This window comes from Girardinichthys multiradiatus, chromosome 4 (genome assembly GCF_021462225.1).
Source record: "Girardinichthys multiradiatus isolate DD_20200921_A chromosome 4, DD_fGirMul_XY1, whole genome shotgun sequence".
In the NCBI taxonomy this organism is placed as follows: domain Eukaryota; kingdom Metazoa; phylum Chordata; class Actinopteri; order Cyprinodontiformes; family Goodeidae; genus Girardinichthys; species Girardinichthys multiradiatus.
In genome coordinates, this window is record NC_061797.1 from 51,953,549 (window position 1) to 51,970,780 (window position 17,232).

The 17,232-nt window shown below is 43.5% G+C and overlaps 1 protein-coding gene and 1 long non-coding RNA gene across 14 annotated transcripts in view; one reads left to right on the forward strand and one right to left on the reverse strand.

Annotated features, from left to right (window-relative positions):
- Positions 1 to 17,232, forward strand: part of ppip5k1a (diphosphoinositol pentakisphosphate kinase 1a) — a 60,870-nt gene that overhangs the window by 36,877 nt on the left and 6,761 nt on the right. For 3 of the 13 annotated variants that reach the window (XM_047363127.1, XM_047363139.1, XM_047363130.1), the window contains 5 exons: positions 7,055 to 7,117; positions 11,609 to 11,668; positions 12,205 to 12,387; positions 14,891 to 15,028; positions 15,103 to 15,216. In XM_047363127.1, the coding sequence (XP_047219083.1) occupies positions 7,055 to 7,117; positions 11,609 to 11,668; positions 12,205 to 12,387; positions 14,891 to 15,028; positions 15,103 to 15,216 (558 nt within the window). The remainder of the gene's footprint in view (positions 1 to 7,054; positions 7,118 to 11,608; positions 11,669 to 12,204; positions 12,388 to 14,890; positions 15,029 to 15,102; positions 15,217 to 17,232) is intronic. The other 10 variants (XM_047363129.1, XM_047363133.1, XM_047363135.1 and 7 more) reach the window with 7 other exon arrangements.
- Positions 12,950 to 14,949, reverse strand: LOC124866991. Its single transcript, XR_007037964.1, has 2 exons — positions 14,825 to 14,949; positions 12,950 to 14,685 (listed from the first exon to the last, which is right to left on the reverse strand). It is a non-coding gene; the product is annotated as an uncharacterized LOC124866991 (long non-coding RNA).

The window sequence follows — 17,232 nt, forward strand, 5'->3', positions numbered from 1 at the left end:
CGTTGAGAGACTCAAGACCCAACACTCTGGATGAGCTAAAGGCCGCTATCGAAGCATCCTGGGCCTCCATAAGACCTCAGCAGTGCCACAGGCTGATTGCCTCCATGCCACGCCGCATTGAAGCAGTCATTTCTGCCAAAGGATTCCCGACCAAGTATTGAGTGCATAACTGTACATGATTATTTGAAGGTTGACGATTTTTGTATTAAAAACACTTTTCTTTTATTGGTCGGATGAAATATGCTAATTTTGTGAGATAGGAATTTTGGGTTTTCATGAGCTGTATGCCAAAATCATCTGTATTAAGACAATAAAAGACCTGAAATATTTCAGTTAGTGTGCAATGAATCTAAAATATATGAATGTTAAATTTTCATTATGACATTATGGAAAATAATGAACTTTATCACAATATGCTAATATTTTGAGAAGGACCTGTATTACCATACGGATTAAATTAAAAGTTAAAAATTCCTCACGTGTAAATATCTTTCTGTGTAAATCATATTACAACGTGGGACACCCGCGGCTTAACATCCGCTGCAGCCTGTACAAGAACAACATTGGTTTTCTTTCTAAAATTAGAGCATGCGGCTTTTAATCAGGTGCGCTCTCTAGTCGATAATTACATCTCAGACTGAGCTGTTCTTGTTGTGAGGCGTAAATGAAATAAGAACTGACAACCAACAACGAAGAGCCGATCTCTGAGCTGCCCCTAGCCGCTGGTGAACCATCAGTCAAGGAGGTAAAATCCTGCACAGTGTTGCAGCAGCGGATTGACTTCAACACCCCTCGCTCCTTTCAGAAAACACAGAGTTTGTGAAAAGTCCTGTCTTCAAGTGTTTTCCATAATTTTAGCCTCAACCCTTTGATTGTGCTTATCAAGCACTTAATGTTCTGCAACCTGGCTCCACCAAAGGTTACAAAATGAAAAAATGTGGACCTCTTGGTCTTTTCATATATCCAACACTACCTCCCAACTGCTGCTGTAGGTCATGAGGCACCTGAAGGTCTTCCAGCCCCTGCATGTCCTCATTACCAGCTGTTCCTACACTGCTTTAGTGTGGAGAGCTTTAGATGTCGTGGTAGTCCTCAAAATCCAATAAAAACACGAGCACCATCACATCTGAGTAGTGTTCTTTACCTCAGTGTTTTTCCACGCCTGGACCTGAAGACTCTGCCTTGCATGTTTTAGATGTTCCCCAGTTCAGCACACCAGATATCACTTCATGTCTGATTAACAGGAGTTTCCTGAAGGGCGGTTGTCTGAATCAGGGAAACATCTAAAACATGCAGGGCAGTGAGTCTCTGTTCATGAAGACATACTGATTATCTGTCCTGTAACCGTGCAGCTAAATATACCTGGAACATCATTTACAACAGCAAATACCAATAATAAGTTTACAAAATCGTTTTTCTACCTATCAGTTATTGAACGTCCTTTATTTGACCACAGTTACGGCCTTGTATGCTGCCGCCGTTGCTTTTCTGAAGGATACCATGCTGGACCTGAGCATGTTTTACTTCTAAAGTGACTGAATGCTGAAGACAGTACCATGGGTTACCTAAAGCCGATCGGTGAATAGATCAGTGGAGTATGGAGGAGGCCGCTGTTCACCTTTGGGGAAACTCAGACTTTCAGAAAGCTCTGGCCCATATGATGTTCTGACACCCAACGTTTGACTGTAAGAACACGTTCTGGTTAAGTACTGACAGCAGCACCATCAGTTCTGATCCAGACCGGCTACCACTGCAGTCTGGATGATTTACATAAAGTTTTCTCTGTGAGGGGCATAAGTCTTGAGGCATTCTTCATTTCTTTCTGTAGTATGGCTGTGCAATTAATCAGTTTTAATTTAAATTTCTGCTCCAAACAACCAAAACTGCAATGTAATCCAACAAATAATATTAATAAACTAAAATCCTTTGTTTTTATGCTTTTTTGTCACAATTCAATATTTCGTATGATGAAAAAACTTTTTCTCTCTGGTAACGATAATCTGACTAAATAGAAAAAACAGTTTCGAATAACTCATTCATTAATTGGAAAAAGCAATCCGAACCAACCCGGCCCGATGTTAAAACAATCAGTTTTCAGACCTTCTCCAAGCACATCCAGACTGACTACTAACAAAAATCACTTCAACAGAGTCCGTCTGACCAAATGAAGTAGGCTCCAAGACTTTTAAAACCGTAGCGTAGCGGTAGAGCGCGACCCATATACAGAGGGTTAGGAACTGGACGCCGCTGTCCCGGGTTCGAATCCCGACCCTGTAGGCCTGAGCTTCATGTCTTCCCCCTCTCTCCACCCCACATTCTGCCTGCTTTCAAAACATAACAATAATAAAGGCCACTAGTGCTGCAACAAATATCTTTAAAAAACTAAAATAAAAAAGAATTTGTGGTCCTGATCAGACAAAAGTGGCCCTCCCGTTACATCTGATGTAAAAATCACACAGCATCTCAGAGAAGGACATCATACCTACAGTCAGACGTGGTGGTGGTGTGATGGTCTGTGACTACTTAGCTGCTGCAGCTAATTCTCTCTTCAAAATCTCAAGAGGGGAAGTCCAGAGAGTGGCCTAGTCAAAGTATGGCGTTGGGTTACAAAATATACAAACAATATATCATCATTGCAATATCAATGTGTGCAACATTCATATCACAAAGGACTGGAGTGCAATAATTGTTGGCTAATATATTCAAAGTGCGAACTTGCATTTTTCATGCTAATGTAATATTTAACCAGTTGGACACACTGGACACAAGCTACATCGCCCAAAATGCTGAAGGTCGCACAGTGATGGAAGCAAGAGAGGAAAGAAGAAAATATGCATATATTGCAACTATTACTTTTGCCCTCCCAAGATTTTCTACTGTCCTGCAGCCCCAGTGTGGACCTACATCTGACTGAGATGCTGTGGTTTGACCTTAGACAAGCCCTCCAACGTGGCTGAATTAAAACAATTCTGCAAAGAAGAGTGGGGACAAATTCCTCCACAGAGATGTGAAGATTCACTGGCAGTTGTGACAAATGTTGGGTGGCAGTTGTTGCTGTCCCGTTTTCAGGTTAAGATAAACACTGCTCAAACAAATAAAGGTAACACTTAAATAACATCCTAGATCTGAATGAATGAAATATTCTCATTGAATACTTTGTTCTGTATAAAGTTAAATGTTCTGACAACAAAATCACACAATAATCATCAATGGAAATCAAATTTATGAACCAATGGAGACCTGGATTTGGAGTCACACACAAAATTAAAGTAGAAAAACACACTAGAGGCTGATCCAACTTTGATGTAATGTCCTTAAAACAAGTCAAAATGAGGTTCAGTATTGTGTGTGACCTCCATGTGTCTGTATGACCTCCCTACAACACCTGGAGATGCTCCTGATGAGACGGCAGATGGTCTCCTGAGGGATCTCCTCCCAGACCTGGACTAAAGCATCCACCAACTCCTGGACAGTCTGTGGTGCAACGTGACGTTGGTGGATGGAGCGAGACATGATGTCCCAGATGTGCTCAATCGGATTCAGGTCTGGGGAACAGGCGGGCCAGTCCATAGCTTCAATGTCTTCATCTTGCAGGAACTGCTGACACACTCCAGCCACATGAGGTCTAGCATTGTCCTGCATTAGGAGGAACCCAGGACCAACCGCACCAGCATATGGTCTCACAAGGGGTCTGAGGATCTCATCTCGGTACCTAACGGCAGTCAGGCTACCTCTGGTGAGCACATGGAAAGAAATGCCACCCCACACCATTACTGACCCACTACCAAACCAGTCATGCTGAAGGATGTTGCAGGCAGCAGATCTCTCTCCACGGTGTCTCCAGACTCTGTCACGTCTGTCACATGTGCTCAGTGTGAACCTGCTTTCATCTGTGAAGACCACAGGGCGCCAGTGGTGAATTTGCCAATCCTGGTGTTCTCTGGCAAATGCCAAGCGTCCTGCACGGTGTTGGACTGTGAGCACAACCCTCATTTGTGGACGTCGGCCCCTCATACCATCCTCATGGAGTCGGTTTCTAACCGTTGGTGCAGACACATGCACATTTGTAGCCTGCTGGAGGTCATTCTGCAGGGCTCTGGCAGTGCTCCTCCTGTTCCTCCTTGCACAAAGGTGGAGGTAGTGGTCCTGCTGCTGGGTTGTTGCCCTCCTACGGCCTCCTCCACGTCTCCTGGTGTACTGGCCTGTCTCCTGGTAGCACCTCCAGGCTCTGGACACTACGCTGACAGACACAGCAAACCTTCTTGCCACAGCTCACATTGATGTGCCATCCTGGATGAGCTGCACTACCTGAGCCACTTGTGTGGGTTGTAGAGTCCGTCTCATGCTACCACGAGTGTGAAAGCACCACCAACATTCAAAAGTGACCAAAACATCAGCCAGAAATCATCGGTACTGAGAAGTGGTCTGTGGTCCCCACCTGCAGAACCACTCCTTTATTGAGTGTCTTGATAATCACCAAAGATTTCCTCCTGTTGTCTATTTCATTTGAACAACATCTGTGAAATTGATTGTCAATCAGTGTTGCTTCCTAAGTGGACAGTTTGATTTCACAGAAGTTTGATTTACTTGGAGTTACAGGGGTTAGACAATGAAACTGAAACACCTGTCATTTTAGTGTAGGAGGTTTCATGGCTAAATTGGACCAGCCTGGTAGCCAGTCTTCATTGATTGCACATTGCACCAGTAAGAGCAGAGTGTGAAGGTTCAATTAGCAGGGTAAGAGCACAGTTTTGTTCAAAATATTGAAATGCACACAACATTATGGGTGACATACCAGAGTTCAAAAGAGGACAAATTGTTGGTGCACGTCTTGCTAGCGCATCTGTGACCAAGACAGCAAGTCTTTGTGATGTATCAAGAGCCACGGTATCCAGGGTAATGTCAACATACCACCAAGAAGGACGAACCACATCCAACAGGATTAACTGTGGACGCAAGAGGAAGCTGTCTGAAAGGGATGTTCGGGTGCTAACCCGGATTGTATCCAAAAAACATAAAACCACGGCTGCCCAAATCACGGCAGAATTAAATGTGCACCTCAACTCTCCTGTTTCCACCAGAACTGTCCGTCAGGAGCTCCACAGGGTCAATATACACGGCCGAGCTGCTATAGCCAAACCTTTGGTCACTCATGCCAATGCCAAACGTCGGTTTCAATGGTGCAAGGAGCGCAAATCTTAGGCTGTGGACAATGTGAAACATGTATTGTTCTCTGATGAGTCCACCTTTACTGTTTTCCCCACATCCGGGAGAGTTACGGTGTGGAGAAGCCCCAAAGAAGCGTACCACCCAGACTGTTGCATGCCCAGAGTGAAGCATGGGGTTGGATCAGTGATGGTTTGGGCTACCATATCATGGCATTCCCTTGGCCCAATACTTGTGCTAGATGGGCGCGTCACTGCCAAGGACTACCGAACCATTCTTGAGGACCATGTGCATCCAATGGTTCAAACATTGTATCCTGAAGGCGGTGCCGTGTATCAGGATGACAATGCACCAATACACACAGCAAGACTGGTGAAAGATTGGTTTGATGAACATGAAAGTGAAGTTGAACATCTCCCATGGCCTGCACAGTCACCAGATCTAAATATTATTGAGCCACTTTGGGGTGTTTTGGAGGAGCGAGTCAGGAAATGTTTTCCTCCACCAGTATCACTTAGTGACCTGGCCACTATCCTGCAAGAAGAATGGCTTAAAATCCCTCTGACCTCTGTGCAGGACTTGTATATGTCATTCCCAAGATGAATTGACGCTGTATTGGCTGCAAAAGGAGGCCCTACACCATACTAATAAATTATTGTGGTCTAAAACCAGGTGTTTCAGTTTCATTGTCCAACCCCTTTATGTTGTGTTGTTTAAGTGTTCCCTTCATTTTTTTGAGCAGTGTATATCATACAAAGGGCCTGGTTGCTTTGCCTAGCTTTTTTCCTCCTATAAACGCTGTTTTTCTTTACCTGGGTTTTCTTTGACATAACTTGTTTGATGGTCTGAAACATTTAAGCGTTTAAGGACATAAATTAATGTGTAGCAAAAGAAATTGAGTTGTCCTGTTGATGTGATTATGTCCCAAGCAGCCCTACTTTCTTGTTGTCCTGCAAAATGTTCTTGATCTGTTATTTTACAGGAGGTTTTCTCAAGTCTTTCTTTGGCCTTAAGTAGTTTCTGTCTGGATCTCATGTTGAGATTTACAGCTGACATACCGCCCAGCCCAACACTTCACACCATCTTGCTCAAATTACAGGCTTTAAGAAAGTATACGGACCCCAGGGCAGCATTTGTGCTGCATTCATCAAACGTGTTTTCAATAATACTTAATGTGAGCAGGTCCAAATAAATCCACATTAGTAAACTGGTGTCTTTAAACCAGTAAGCTGGTGAAGATGTTGTCCACTAGGTGTCAGTGTGGGAACGTGCTGTCTCTCGCTCAGCCTCCATCCTCCTGATTGTCTCACATTAGCTCACTGTTGGTCTTTGTCATCCATCTTGTTGCACCTTGATTTCAGGAATGAAAGGATCATCCTAGTTTGGATCCAGCCCATATCTCCATTCTGCGATGTGTTAGTGCATGTCCCTAAGAGCTAGCGGTGGATCCATTCATCAGCTTTCCATGCAGCAGCTTCTTATTAATGAACAGGATAACCAGTTGGCTTTTTAATTATCTCTTTAGGAACATAGTCAGAATATCTGCGTGCGTCGACTTCAGCCGTAGAAAAGGAAAGCAGAGGAAGGCGACCTGATTACTGGGTTGAAGTAATTCATTCCCTGAGTTTTAATGGTTTCATCTCACTTCTTCATCTGAAGATGTTTCATAGATGTGTGAGCCCACAGCCATAAGTAAACATCTTCAAACATCTCACATATTTTACCGGAAACCTTTGTTTGAAACCGGGTTCATTTATTTCTTTCTTTATTTTTAACCCCTTTGCACTTCAGGCAAGCCCAGGGAATTATGCAACACGATACTTGATACAAGCTGTTTTGGTTCTTGGTAACTCTAGTGAATTTTTTTATTATTTTTTTATTTCCTCAGAGTTGTTGTCTATGCCGGCAGTAAAACGATTTTCTGTGTCGTTTGCAAAGCATCCGACTAATGGTACGTCTGCTTCTTTCAAGTATTTTTCCACTGCACCTCCCTTTGTGTCGCATGCCTTCAAACTCTTTGTTTTCTACTTTGAGTTTTTCTAGTTTGCTTTCATTCCACATGGCCCCTCCAGCGTTTTCAGGCTTCCGTTAATTTTAAATTTTTTTAACTTAATTTTTCTTGTTTTTGTTTTATTCATTCACTTTGGACTCGTTATTTTTCTAACACTGACATTCTCCTCCTAACCAGGGTTCCCACTAATCCTTCATCTTAAGCGTTATGAATAACTGGGAACAATCATTACCCATCAAAACATGAAAATATCTGGTAACCTTTTACTAACCGTCTGTTTAGAGCTTATCTTGTTGCTCCTTTCACTGAAACTGGGAACGTATTTTCCTACCTGTTTGTTGTTGGGTCCCTTCCTGTGGCGTCGCCTGGGTCAGTTCATGTGTTTTTTCTTCAACTAGTCTGCAGAGATTCAGCACTCTCACCTGCATGGAAATGATGGACCTTCATTTAAGGAAATCAGGGATGTTTCTTCAAAGCAAAACCCAGTTAATGGTCTGTTATTATCACACAAGTGGTTAACGGGGACTTCAGTCAGGGTATAGATGAATCGATATATAGTTTGTTCCTTCTGTGTTTACGTCTTAGTTTATTTACCTGCCATGTCGATCCTAACATCAGTAATGGTGATCCTAATGGTGGAGCAGCGTACCGATGCAACCCTGTTCTATAAGCTAACTCACAGACTCTTTTATTTTGATATAAACATATTTAACCAAGAATGATTAAAATAATGTTTGTTTTATGAGGACACTCATGTAGAACAGGGACAGTATTCAAATATAATGGATTGAGATTTTTATGAATATTGAACTAAACTGGACCTGTTCTCCGCTTGGAGGAGATGTTTGTTGTGAACGGGTTCTAGGTACACGTTCATCCCCCCAAACTTTGCCATGTTTTATCTCTTTTGTCACAAATATTATCCCGACTTCAAACTAAAGACTGTTAGAAGGTTATCTTCTGCAACCAAGATATTGACCGCTCAGAACCTCTCCACAGAACCCTAGTTCACAGAAGGCCGTTATTATTATACAAAAACTAATTAAGAAAAACTCACACGCTGGTTTTCAAAACACCACTTTTTGTACCTTTGTTACTTTGACTTTTTGCTGAATAAAAAGAGAAACTGCTTTCCAATAGTCGGTTTTTAAAACCGCTAGAAGGTTCTAGTGTATCCTTGTGGACACACACATTTATTGGCCCTTTTCGTGCTTGCCACCATCACTTCCTCAACAATCATTGAGGAAGCCATCTTCATGAGTTTCTCCACACCTGTCTCACTTTGTCCTGACGGTTTCTGTTACATATATTTGGTACAGAAACCTTGGTTTGCAATTCCAGAAATCAGACGTTTCCTGTAGTTTGTGACAAAGTTTGCACTCACTGCAGCAGGGATTTTGGACCAGTCGTCCATACACATCTTCTCCAGATCCTTCAGGTTTCGTGGCTGTCACTGGGCAATAAGGACTTTCAGCTCCCTCCAAAGATTGTAGATTGGGTTCAGGTCTGGAGACTGGCTAGGCCACTCCAGGACCTTGAGATACTGCTTGTGCAGTCACTCCTTAGCTGCCCTCGCTGTGTGCTTCAGGTCATTGTCCTGCTGGAAGAACCATCCACCACCCACGATCTACAATTCCAGTGGACTGAGCCCCCCCAAACAACAAAATTAATTTCAGTTTATTTCTATAGCGCCAATTCACAACACATGTCGTCTCAAGGTTCTTCACAACAGTCAGGTTCATACATTCTAATTAATCCTAATCATTGAACAGTTCAGTCAGATTCAGTTATTTATTCAAATTGGATAAAAAGTTTTTCTATCTAAGGAAACCCAGCAGATTGCATCCAGTCAGTGACTTGCAGCATTCACTCCTCCTGGATGAGCATGTAGAGACAGTGGACAGTCACTGGTGTTGACTTTGCAGCAATCCCTCATACTGAGCATGCATGTAGCGACAGTGGAGAGGAAAAACTCCCTTTTAACAGGAAGAAACCTCCAGCAGAACCAGAACCAGGCTCAGTGTGAGCGGCCATCTGCCACGACCGACTGGAGGTTTGAGAGAACAGAGCAGAGACACAAAGAGACTAAAGAAGCACTGATCCAGGAGTACTTTCTATGGGAAGGAAAAGTAAATGTTAATGGATGTAGCTCCTTTAGTCGTTTCACCTAGAAAGAAAGAACAGATAAACTCTGATCCAGTTTTCAAGGTTAGAGTCTGAAAGAGAGCACATAGTTAGTTACAGTAGAAGCTCAGTCAGTAGCCATGTCTAGGAGAGAGAAAGGGTTAAACACTGAAAGACAGGGCCATGTGGATCATCTGTAGAGGATGAGCATTAAGTTTTTGCCAGCAGAAGCTCGGACGATGCCCCTCTCCAGAAAGGTGTCACAGGTAGACACAGAGTCAGGCCAGGTGTAGCTTCTAGGAAGAGAAAAGAAAGAACAAAGTTAAAAGCTGAAAACAGCAAATAATGCAAAATTGGAGAGTAGTATGAGAATGTAGCAAAAAGAGTGAAAGTGGTCGTTATGTCCTCCAGGAGCCTAAGCCTATAGCATCATAACTACAGAGATAGTTTCAGTTCAGATTATTTAGTTAAACGGCGCTTATTTACAACAATGTCGTCTCAAGGAACCTCATAAAGGGTCCCACTGATGGTCATTGTTAAACTAAAAACCACAAGGATTGGGATACCTCTCTCTGTCAGACTGATTATAACCATTGGAAAAGAGAAGTCCCATTGTTAACAAAAAACATCATGTGTTGGTCAAGGAGCATGTTGACGAATTACCAACTGGTGCAACATTTTATCCTCTGATGAAAGCAAAATTGTTCTTTTTGGATCCAGAGGTCATGACCCGCGCTGTAAGGTCATCAAGCTACAGTACACTGTGAAGCATGGTGGCACAGGCATCATGATATGGGAATGTTTCTGATGGTGTTGGACCGATGTATCATGTATCAGACATCGTGGATCACTTTGAATCTGTACTAATACCTAAAGATATCATGATGCCTGTTCCCGGGTCCCAGAAGTTGGACGACTCCATGCAACATGTCAGTGAAGCAGTTTTCAGGAGCGACGGTTAAACAGATAAAAATCAGTTCAGTGATTCACAGGAAACTTTTGGTTTATACAGTAGATGTTTGCTTTTTTAAAGGAAAATCCCAGTCGCTGCATTTTTAACAGCCTTATTGATTCTTTTTCCTCACTTGAAAACATATTTTCTTACATTTTCTTCGTGTCTTGATTCACAATGAATGCAGTTACCTCAATGAAGTGGTGTGTATAGAAACAGAAGCCATCCAAGAACACGTGCTGCTTTTTAACACGATTGTAGTCGCAATTCTTCCAAAACCAACAAAAAAAAACTGTGTGGTGTTTTGTAGCTGAGGTCAGAGTTCAGTGTCTGTATCTGTAAACGACTGTAAGGCAACACTTTGTTTACCTGCAGATCTAAACCAGGGGTCTTCAAGCCCAGTCCTGCAACATTTCGATGCATCCCTGCTCAGCCACACCTGAATCAAATAGCTGAATGACTTCCTCCGTTTCTCATCGGGTTCGTTTAATTCAGGTGTGTTGAAACAGGAATGCAGGCGTTAGAGACCCCTGACCTAAACCTGATCATCAAGGATGAGTGTTACTCTGGAATCAGGAGGACTCACCTGGGCTGGGAAATTCAGTGGTCTGTGTTTTTATGCAAATCAGTTTTAACTCTCCTCTGAACATTGAAATCATCATTTCTTCTCTCTTTTCATGATTTTAAATCAAACCTCTTAGACTCATGAACGACAGGTGGGAACCCTGTTCAACATCCTGCATTCACCAGATCTGCTCCCATCACCTGATGATTCATCCTTGAATAATGTGTGTGTGTGTGTGTGTGTGTGTGCATGAATACACGTACATCAAACACACACTTGTTGCCATGACTTCAGATGATTTAAACCAACAGGTCAGGATCTGACCCTTCTCCTCTGCTGTTCTGACCTCAGCTTCAGTTCATCAGATGTGTTAAACCTCTGGTCCTGTTTGGATACGAGTTGGGTTCAGTCTGTTTGGTAACCAGACAGGAGAGGGGTTAAAGTTCATCCTGTCTTCTGTTGAACTGTGCTCAGTTTGCTGTTCTCTTCATGCTTTTCTGCGTTGTGTTTGTACATGTTACGCTTGGAAGGTTGTAAAAATCCTGATTTTAGAGCAGAAAGGTCTAACTATTTTTATTTGTCCATGTTTTATGTGGTTGTTCCCTGGTTCTGGATGATGGTGGGGGTGGGTTGGACATTTTGCACCTTATCTAAAATAGTTCCTATGTAAAAACTTAAAGCGGTCTGGTTTGTAGGTCACAGCTGTGTTGATTAGTGGCCTGTGTTGCAGATAACCCTGAAAAATGTCCAGGTTGTTGTCCTGTTGTTACTGACTTATCATTCATCGCAGGGACACAAGACGACTCGTCCACCATTGCATCGTCGTCATCTCATTTGTGCACTTCCACAGGTACACCCATGACTGGGTTTTCTGGTCTGTGCTGGTGTTGACGTCTTCGGTGGCTGTATGTGATTAACCTGGTGGCGTCAGGCAGTCTGTTAACGTTTAGATTGATCTGCACGTTTAACAACCCTGGGAAGTTTGGGCTTCACTGATTCCTGTTGGTGCTGTGTCTCTTCCTCCTTGGTGGTTCTTTGGGTCGCTCTTATTGTCAGTTGTGGCTTTTTGTTCAGACACTGCAGAGGAGCGACGTTTTGGTTTCATTTTCTGTGCTTTGCCTTCAGCTTTACTTATATGCTGGAAACTCCTGAATGATTTGCTGCTTTTTCTGACTTTTGGCTGTTGATAGCTGCTGCCTTTAATGAGAGCACACCCCTCACACACACACACACGTCTCCTTCCTCCTGTCTGTCTACACCTGCTTTCAAAGCTCTTATTTCCCTTTTCATCTGTGTCAAACTACCTATTGTATCTTGTCTTCTGTACTCCTCCCCACCCCCACTGGTCCACTGCTCTGTCCACTCGCTCTCCCTCTTCTTCCTCAGAGCCCTTGGAGGAACACCATGTGGCCCAGTTGTTGAGGTTTTTATCCGCCGACCTCAGCTCAGGCCGCCACCAGCTCTCTCTGGACCACACCCTGGCCCACCACCTCCACCAGTGCTCCTACCACCTCCGCCTCTTCCGAAACTGGCTCATCTCCGGCCAGGACCCCCTAGAGTGCCTCCACGGTCAGCCCCTGGCCCCGCCCTCCATACCCCAGCCTCATGCTCTGGTTAACCACTGCTCGCGGTTTAGTTGGGACTGTGCTTGCTCTGTGGTTGACTCTCATGCTTCGCCTCCTGATGTTTCTGCATGCCTGCCTGTTTTTGTGGTTCTGCAGACTGCCAGCTGTAGTGGTGTGAGCTGTTTGGGACTTTTCACCAAGTTAAAGACATCTGTCCCTCAACTCTGCCGCATTGTGACAAGTTTTTCCACCCTTTGGTTAAAACTCTTGAATCGTTTCCTTCTTCCTCTTCCTTTTCCTCTTTCCAGCAAAATTGCAGATTTTGCTATAATGATCTCAAAGAAAATTCTGACTTTACAATTTTAAATTCGATTTTAGATTTATTTTCCATCTGAGTGTTAAAAATGTGTTTGCCATATAATTTTAAGTGTGACCCAAACATGACCATTAAAACTAGTATAAACATAGTGAAGATCCAGTGTGGTACTTTGTTTAGGTGAATTAGCTGTGATAACATTCATTCCTGTTATTTTTGCAGATTCAGATAAAACAAACACTTCTTTCAGTTAAATTCAGTTAGATTTATTTTGTAGTTTGTCATATTTTACACTGACCATGTTTCTGCTGTGGCCCATAATGTAGAAACCAAACCATCACTGCACAGAGTGCTTTCATGTAGTAAACGGTAACCATCTCATTGTAATCTGCAAATTTACCCCAAAATGTCTCTAAAACCTTCCAATTTCATCTTTAAATACATAATATATAAAGGCTGACTCTATCCTCCTTTCCTCCAATTTCTCGTCAAACTAACAGAAGTTCTTGATTAATACTTTTTCAGGCGTTCCTAAAGACTTTTAAAGGTTTTCTTGGCTCTCAGCTGCATTTTCTTCAGAGTAACTTTGTTTTTGGTAAGCTATGCAACTCTGACAAGAATCATCCAAACATATGGGCCGTGCAAAAGTATTCATACCCCTAGATCATTTTATGACTTTACAGCCACAAATTTGAGGGTTTTTTTGTAGGGTTTTATACGGTCGTCACATACAGAAAAGTGAGGAAAATCATATTTAGAAGTTTGATGTCCTTTCATATTTAACCCATATTATTCCAATACCCATAAATAAAATCTAATGGACCCAGCTACCTTCAGAGGTCAGCTAAACCGTAAATGGAGGCTTTCTGTGTATAATCCTTTGTTGCAACGTGACAAAACATAAAAAGGTTCAAGGGGAATGAATACTTTTCCATCCTCTTATAAGAATCCTCCTAAACTCAAGGGATGAAGCAGAATCAGATGTTTGTCTTCACTAAAAGCAGTTTTGTCTCATCTACAACCCCAGGCGTTTCTCTGATGTTCCTCCTCATTGTTCCATATATTGTTGGTTTAGCTTGATGACGGTTTAGGCCACAAAGAAACCACACAGTGGTAGAGATGTCCAGCAGACAGTAGGAATAAGGAAGCCAACATGGGAACTAATATGACAAAATGACCACCATTCAGGTTGAAACAAGCTTCAGGTGTGCTGATACAGAAATATAATCAACCTTCTGAGAATAGTGGATCAGATTCAGTTTAATCTAAATCTGGACTCTTGCTTTCTAATTTGAGTTTTATTTTGAGCGTTAGACACCGACACTCAAGCTTTTATATACTGAGTTTATCTTCTTCACAATGTTGAATAAGCACAATTTATATGTAGCATAAAGACAAGATGGAGTGTAAACATCATCTCCCTGTGATGTGAGCGCAGTAGCACATATTGCAGTGGCTGGTAATATCTGGTAGTTTACATGCCAGAACCACAGCACACATTGCTGCAGCACAGTTCCTGCCAACTCTTCCATACCGACGTTCATTCCAGATTCAGACAGAAACGTTGATCTACAGCTCGGTGCTTTTATTCAACACGACCACAGCTGCTCTGAATGCCAGTTGCTCTTCTTTCCTGACCCTAACCAGCATGTGACTCCTGCTTGTTTGCTGTCTTTGTGGCGAACATGTGCGCAGTCAAAACAACATCTTCTTAGGTTGCTCAGGCTGTGGTTTGATGAACGGCTCTGGTGAAAGGCAGCTTGGTTGTGAACTAACCGGCTTGGAGAACGTGTTGCCGGAGGAGCTTTGACTGCCCGGTGCTGCTTTTCCAGCTGCAGGATCAGCTTGAAGGGAATGATAGAATAGGTAGATGTTTGTATTTTTATTTCTTTCATTTGGGGGGATCTGCTTGCTTTTGCAAATAGATAGACATCTTAGTGGTGGTGTCCCGTTCTCTGGGCGTGTAGCATGGGTTTTGCAACTTGCCTGTGTGGACACAAACAGAACAGGATGGATGGAGATCATAGAGGGTTAGAGTGCATCCTGAAACAGCAGCAGACTTTCAGAGCATCGTGTTGAGGGGTTTTGGGTGGGGACTGTTGGACCATTTGGTGATGGGTGTCACCTTTTTCTCTGATGTGAGGATTTAAGCTGATGTGCCTGCGGGCATCATGTGTCTCCTCTGCCACAGGCTTTGAAGGCTGCTCCATGGTGCCCTCCATCTATCCTCTGGAAACGCTTCACAACTCGCTGTCACTCAAACAGGTCAACGAGTTCCTGACCAGCGTATGCGAGAGCGCCGGGGATCCACACACCAGTACCTCCAGAGGTGATGAAAACCTCAAAATTGTTTTCAGACAGTTACCTCTTAAAGTTAAATTTCCTCTCTGTGTCTCCCTGCAGCTCTTTCAGCCATGTTGGGTGCACACAATCAGCCGTCGGTGGACTCTTACATCCCTCAGAGGGTCCTCGCTTCCTCCATGTCGCTCAGATCTCGTTCTGACAGACCTCCCTGGTGTGAGTATCGCAGCGTCCTTCTTCATATCAAACCTCTGTGGGTTAACTTTCCTCAGCTGCCTAAATGTTTATATATCGCATAAAATGATCCATTATAACAAGCCGTTTAGCTGAGCTCCTGGTAACTAAGCTCCAGGTAACTAAGCTCCAGGTAACTAAGCTCCTGGTAACTAAGCTCCTGGTAACTAAGCTCCAGGTAACTAAGCTCCTGGTAACTAAGCTCCTGGTAACTAAGCTCCAGGTAACTAAGCTCCTGGTAACTAAGCTCCTGGTAACTAAGCTCCAGGTAACTAAGCTCCTGGTAACTAAGCTCCTGGTAACTAAGCTCCAGGTAACTAAGCTCCAAGCTCTAGGTAACTAAGCTCCAAGCTCTAGGTAACTAAGCTCCAGGTAACTAAGCTCCTGGTAACTAAGCTCCTGGTAACTAAGCTCCTGGTAACTAAGCTCCAAGCTCTAGGTAACTAAGCTCCAAGCTCTAGGTAACTAAGCTCCAGGTAACTAAGCTCCTGGTAACTAAGCTCCTGGTAACTAAGCTCCTGGTAACTAAGCTCCTGGTAACTAAGCTCCTGGTAACTAAGCTCCAGGTAACTAAGCTCCTGGTAACTAAGCTCCAGGTAACTAAGCTCCTGGTAACTAAGCTCCAGGTAACTAAGCTCCTGGTAACTAAGCTCCAAGCTCTAGGTAACTAAGCTCCAAGCTCTAGGTAACTAAGCTCCAGGTAACTAAGCTCCTGGTAACTAAGCTCCTGGTAACTAAGCTCCTGGTAACTAAGCTCCAAGCTCTAGGTAACTAAGCTCCAAGCTCTAGGTAACTAAGCTCCAAGCTCTAGGTAACTAAGCTCCAGGTAACTAAGCTCCTGGTAACTAAGCTCCTGGTAACTAAGCTCCTGGTAACTAAGCTCCAAGCTCTAGGTAACTAAGCTCCAAGCTCTAGGTAACTAAGCTCCAGGTAACTAAGCTCCTGGTAACTAAGCTCCTGGTAACTAAGCTCCTGGTAACTAAGCTCCTGGTAACTAAGCTCCTGGTAACTAAGCTCCAGGTAACTAAGCTCCTGGTAACTAAGCTCCAGGTAACTAAGCTCCTGGTAACTAAGCTCCTGGTAACTAAGCTCCTGGTAACTAAGCTCCAAGCTCTAGGTAACTAAGCTCCAAGCTCTAGGTAACTAAGCTCCAGGTAACTAAGCTCCTGGTAACTAAGCTCCTGGTAACTAAGCTCCTGGTAACTAAGCTCCAAGCTCTAGGTAACTAAGCTCCAAGCTCTAGGTAACTAAGCTCCAGGTAACTAAGCTCCTGGTAACTAAGCTCCTGGTAACTAAGCTCCTGGTAACTAAGCTCCTGGTAACTAAGCTCCTGGTAACTAAGCTCCAGGTAACTAAGCTCCTGGTAACTAAGCTCCTGGTAACTAAGCTCCTGGTAACTAAGCTCCAAGCTCTAGGTAACTAAGCTCCAAGCTCTAGGTAACTAAGCTCCAGGTAACTAAGCTCCTGGTAACTAAGCTCCTGGTAACTAAGCTCCTGGTAACTAAGCTCCAAGCTCTAGGTAACTAAGCTCCAAGCTCTAGGTAACTAAGCTCCAGGTAACTAAGCTCCTGGTAACTAAGCTCCTGGTAACTAAGCTCCTGGTAACTAAGCTCCTGGTAACTAAGCTCCAGGTAACTAAGCTCCAGGTAACTAAGCTCCAGGTAACTAAGCTCCTGGTAACTAAGCTCCAGGTAACTAAGCTCCAGGTAACTAAGCTCCAGGTAACTAAGCTCCTGGTAACTAAGCTCCTGGTAACTAAGCTCCTGGTAACTAAGCTCCAGGTAACTAAGCTCCAGGTAACTAAGCTCCAAGCTCTAGGTAACTAAGCTCCTGGTAACTAAGCTCCAAGCTCCTGGTAACTAAGCTCCTGGTAACTAAGCTCCTGGTAACTAAGCTCCTGGTAACTAAGCTCCTGGTAACTAAGCTCCTGGTAACTAAGCTCCAGGTAACTAAGCTCCAGGTAACTAAGCTCCTGGTAACTAAGCTCCTGGTAACTAA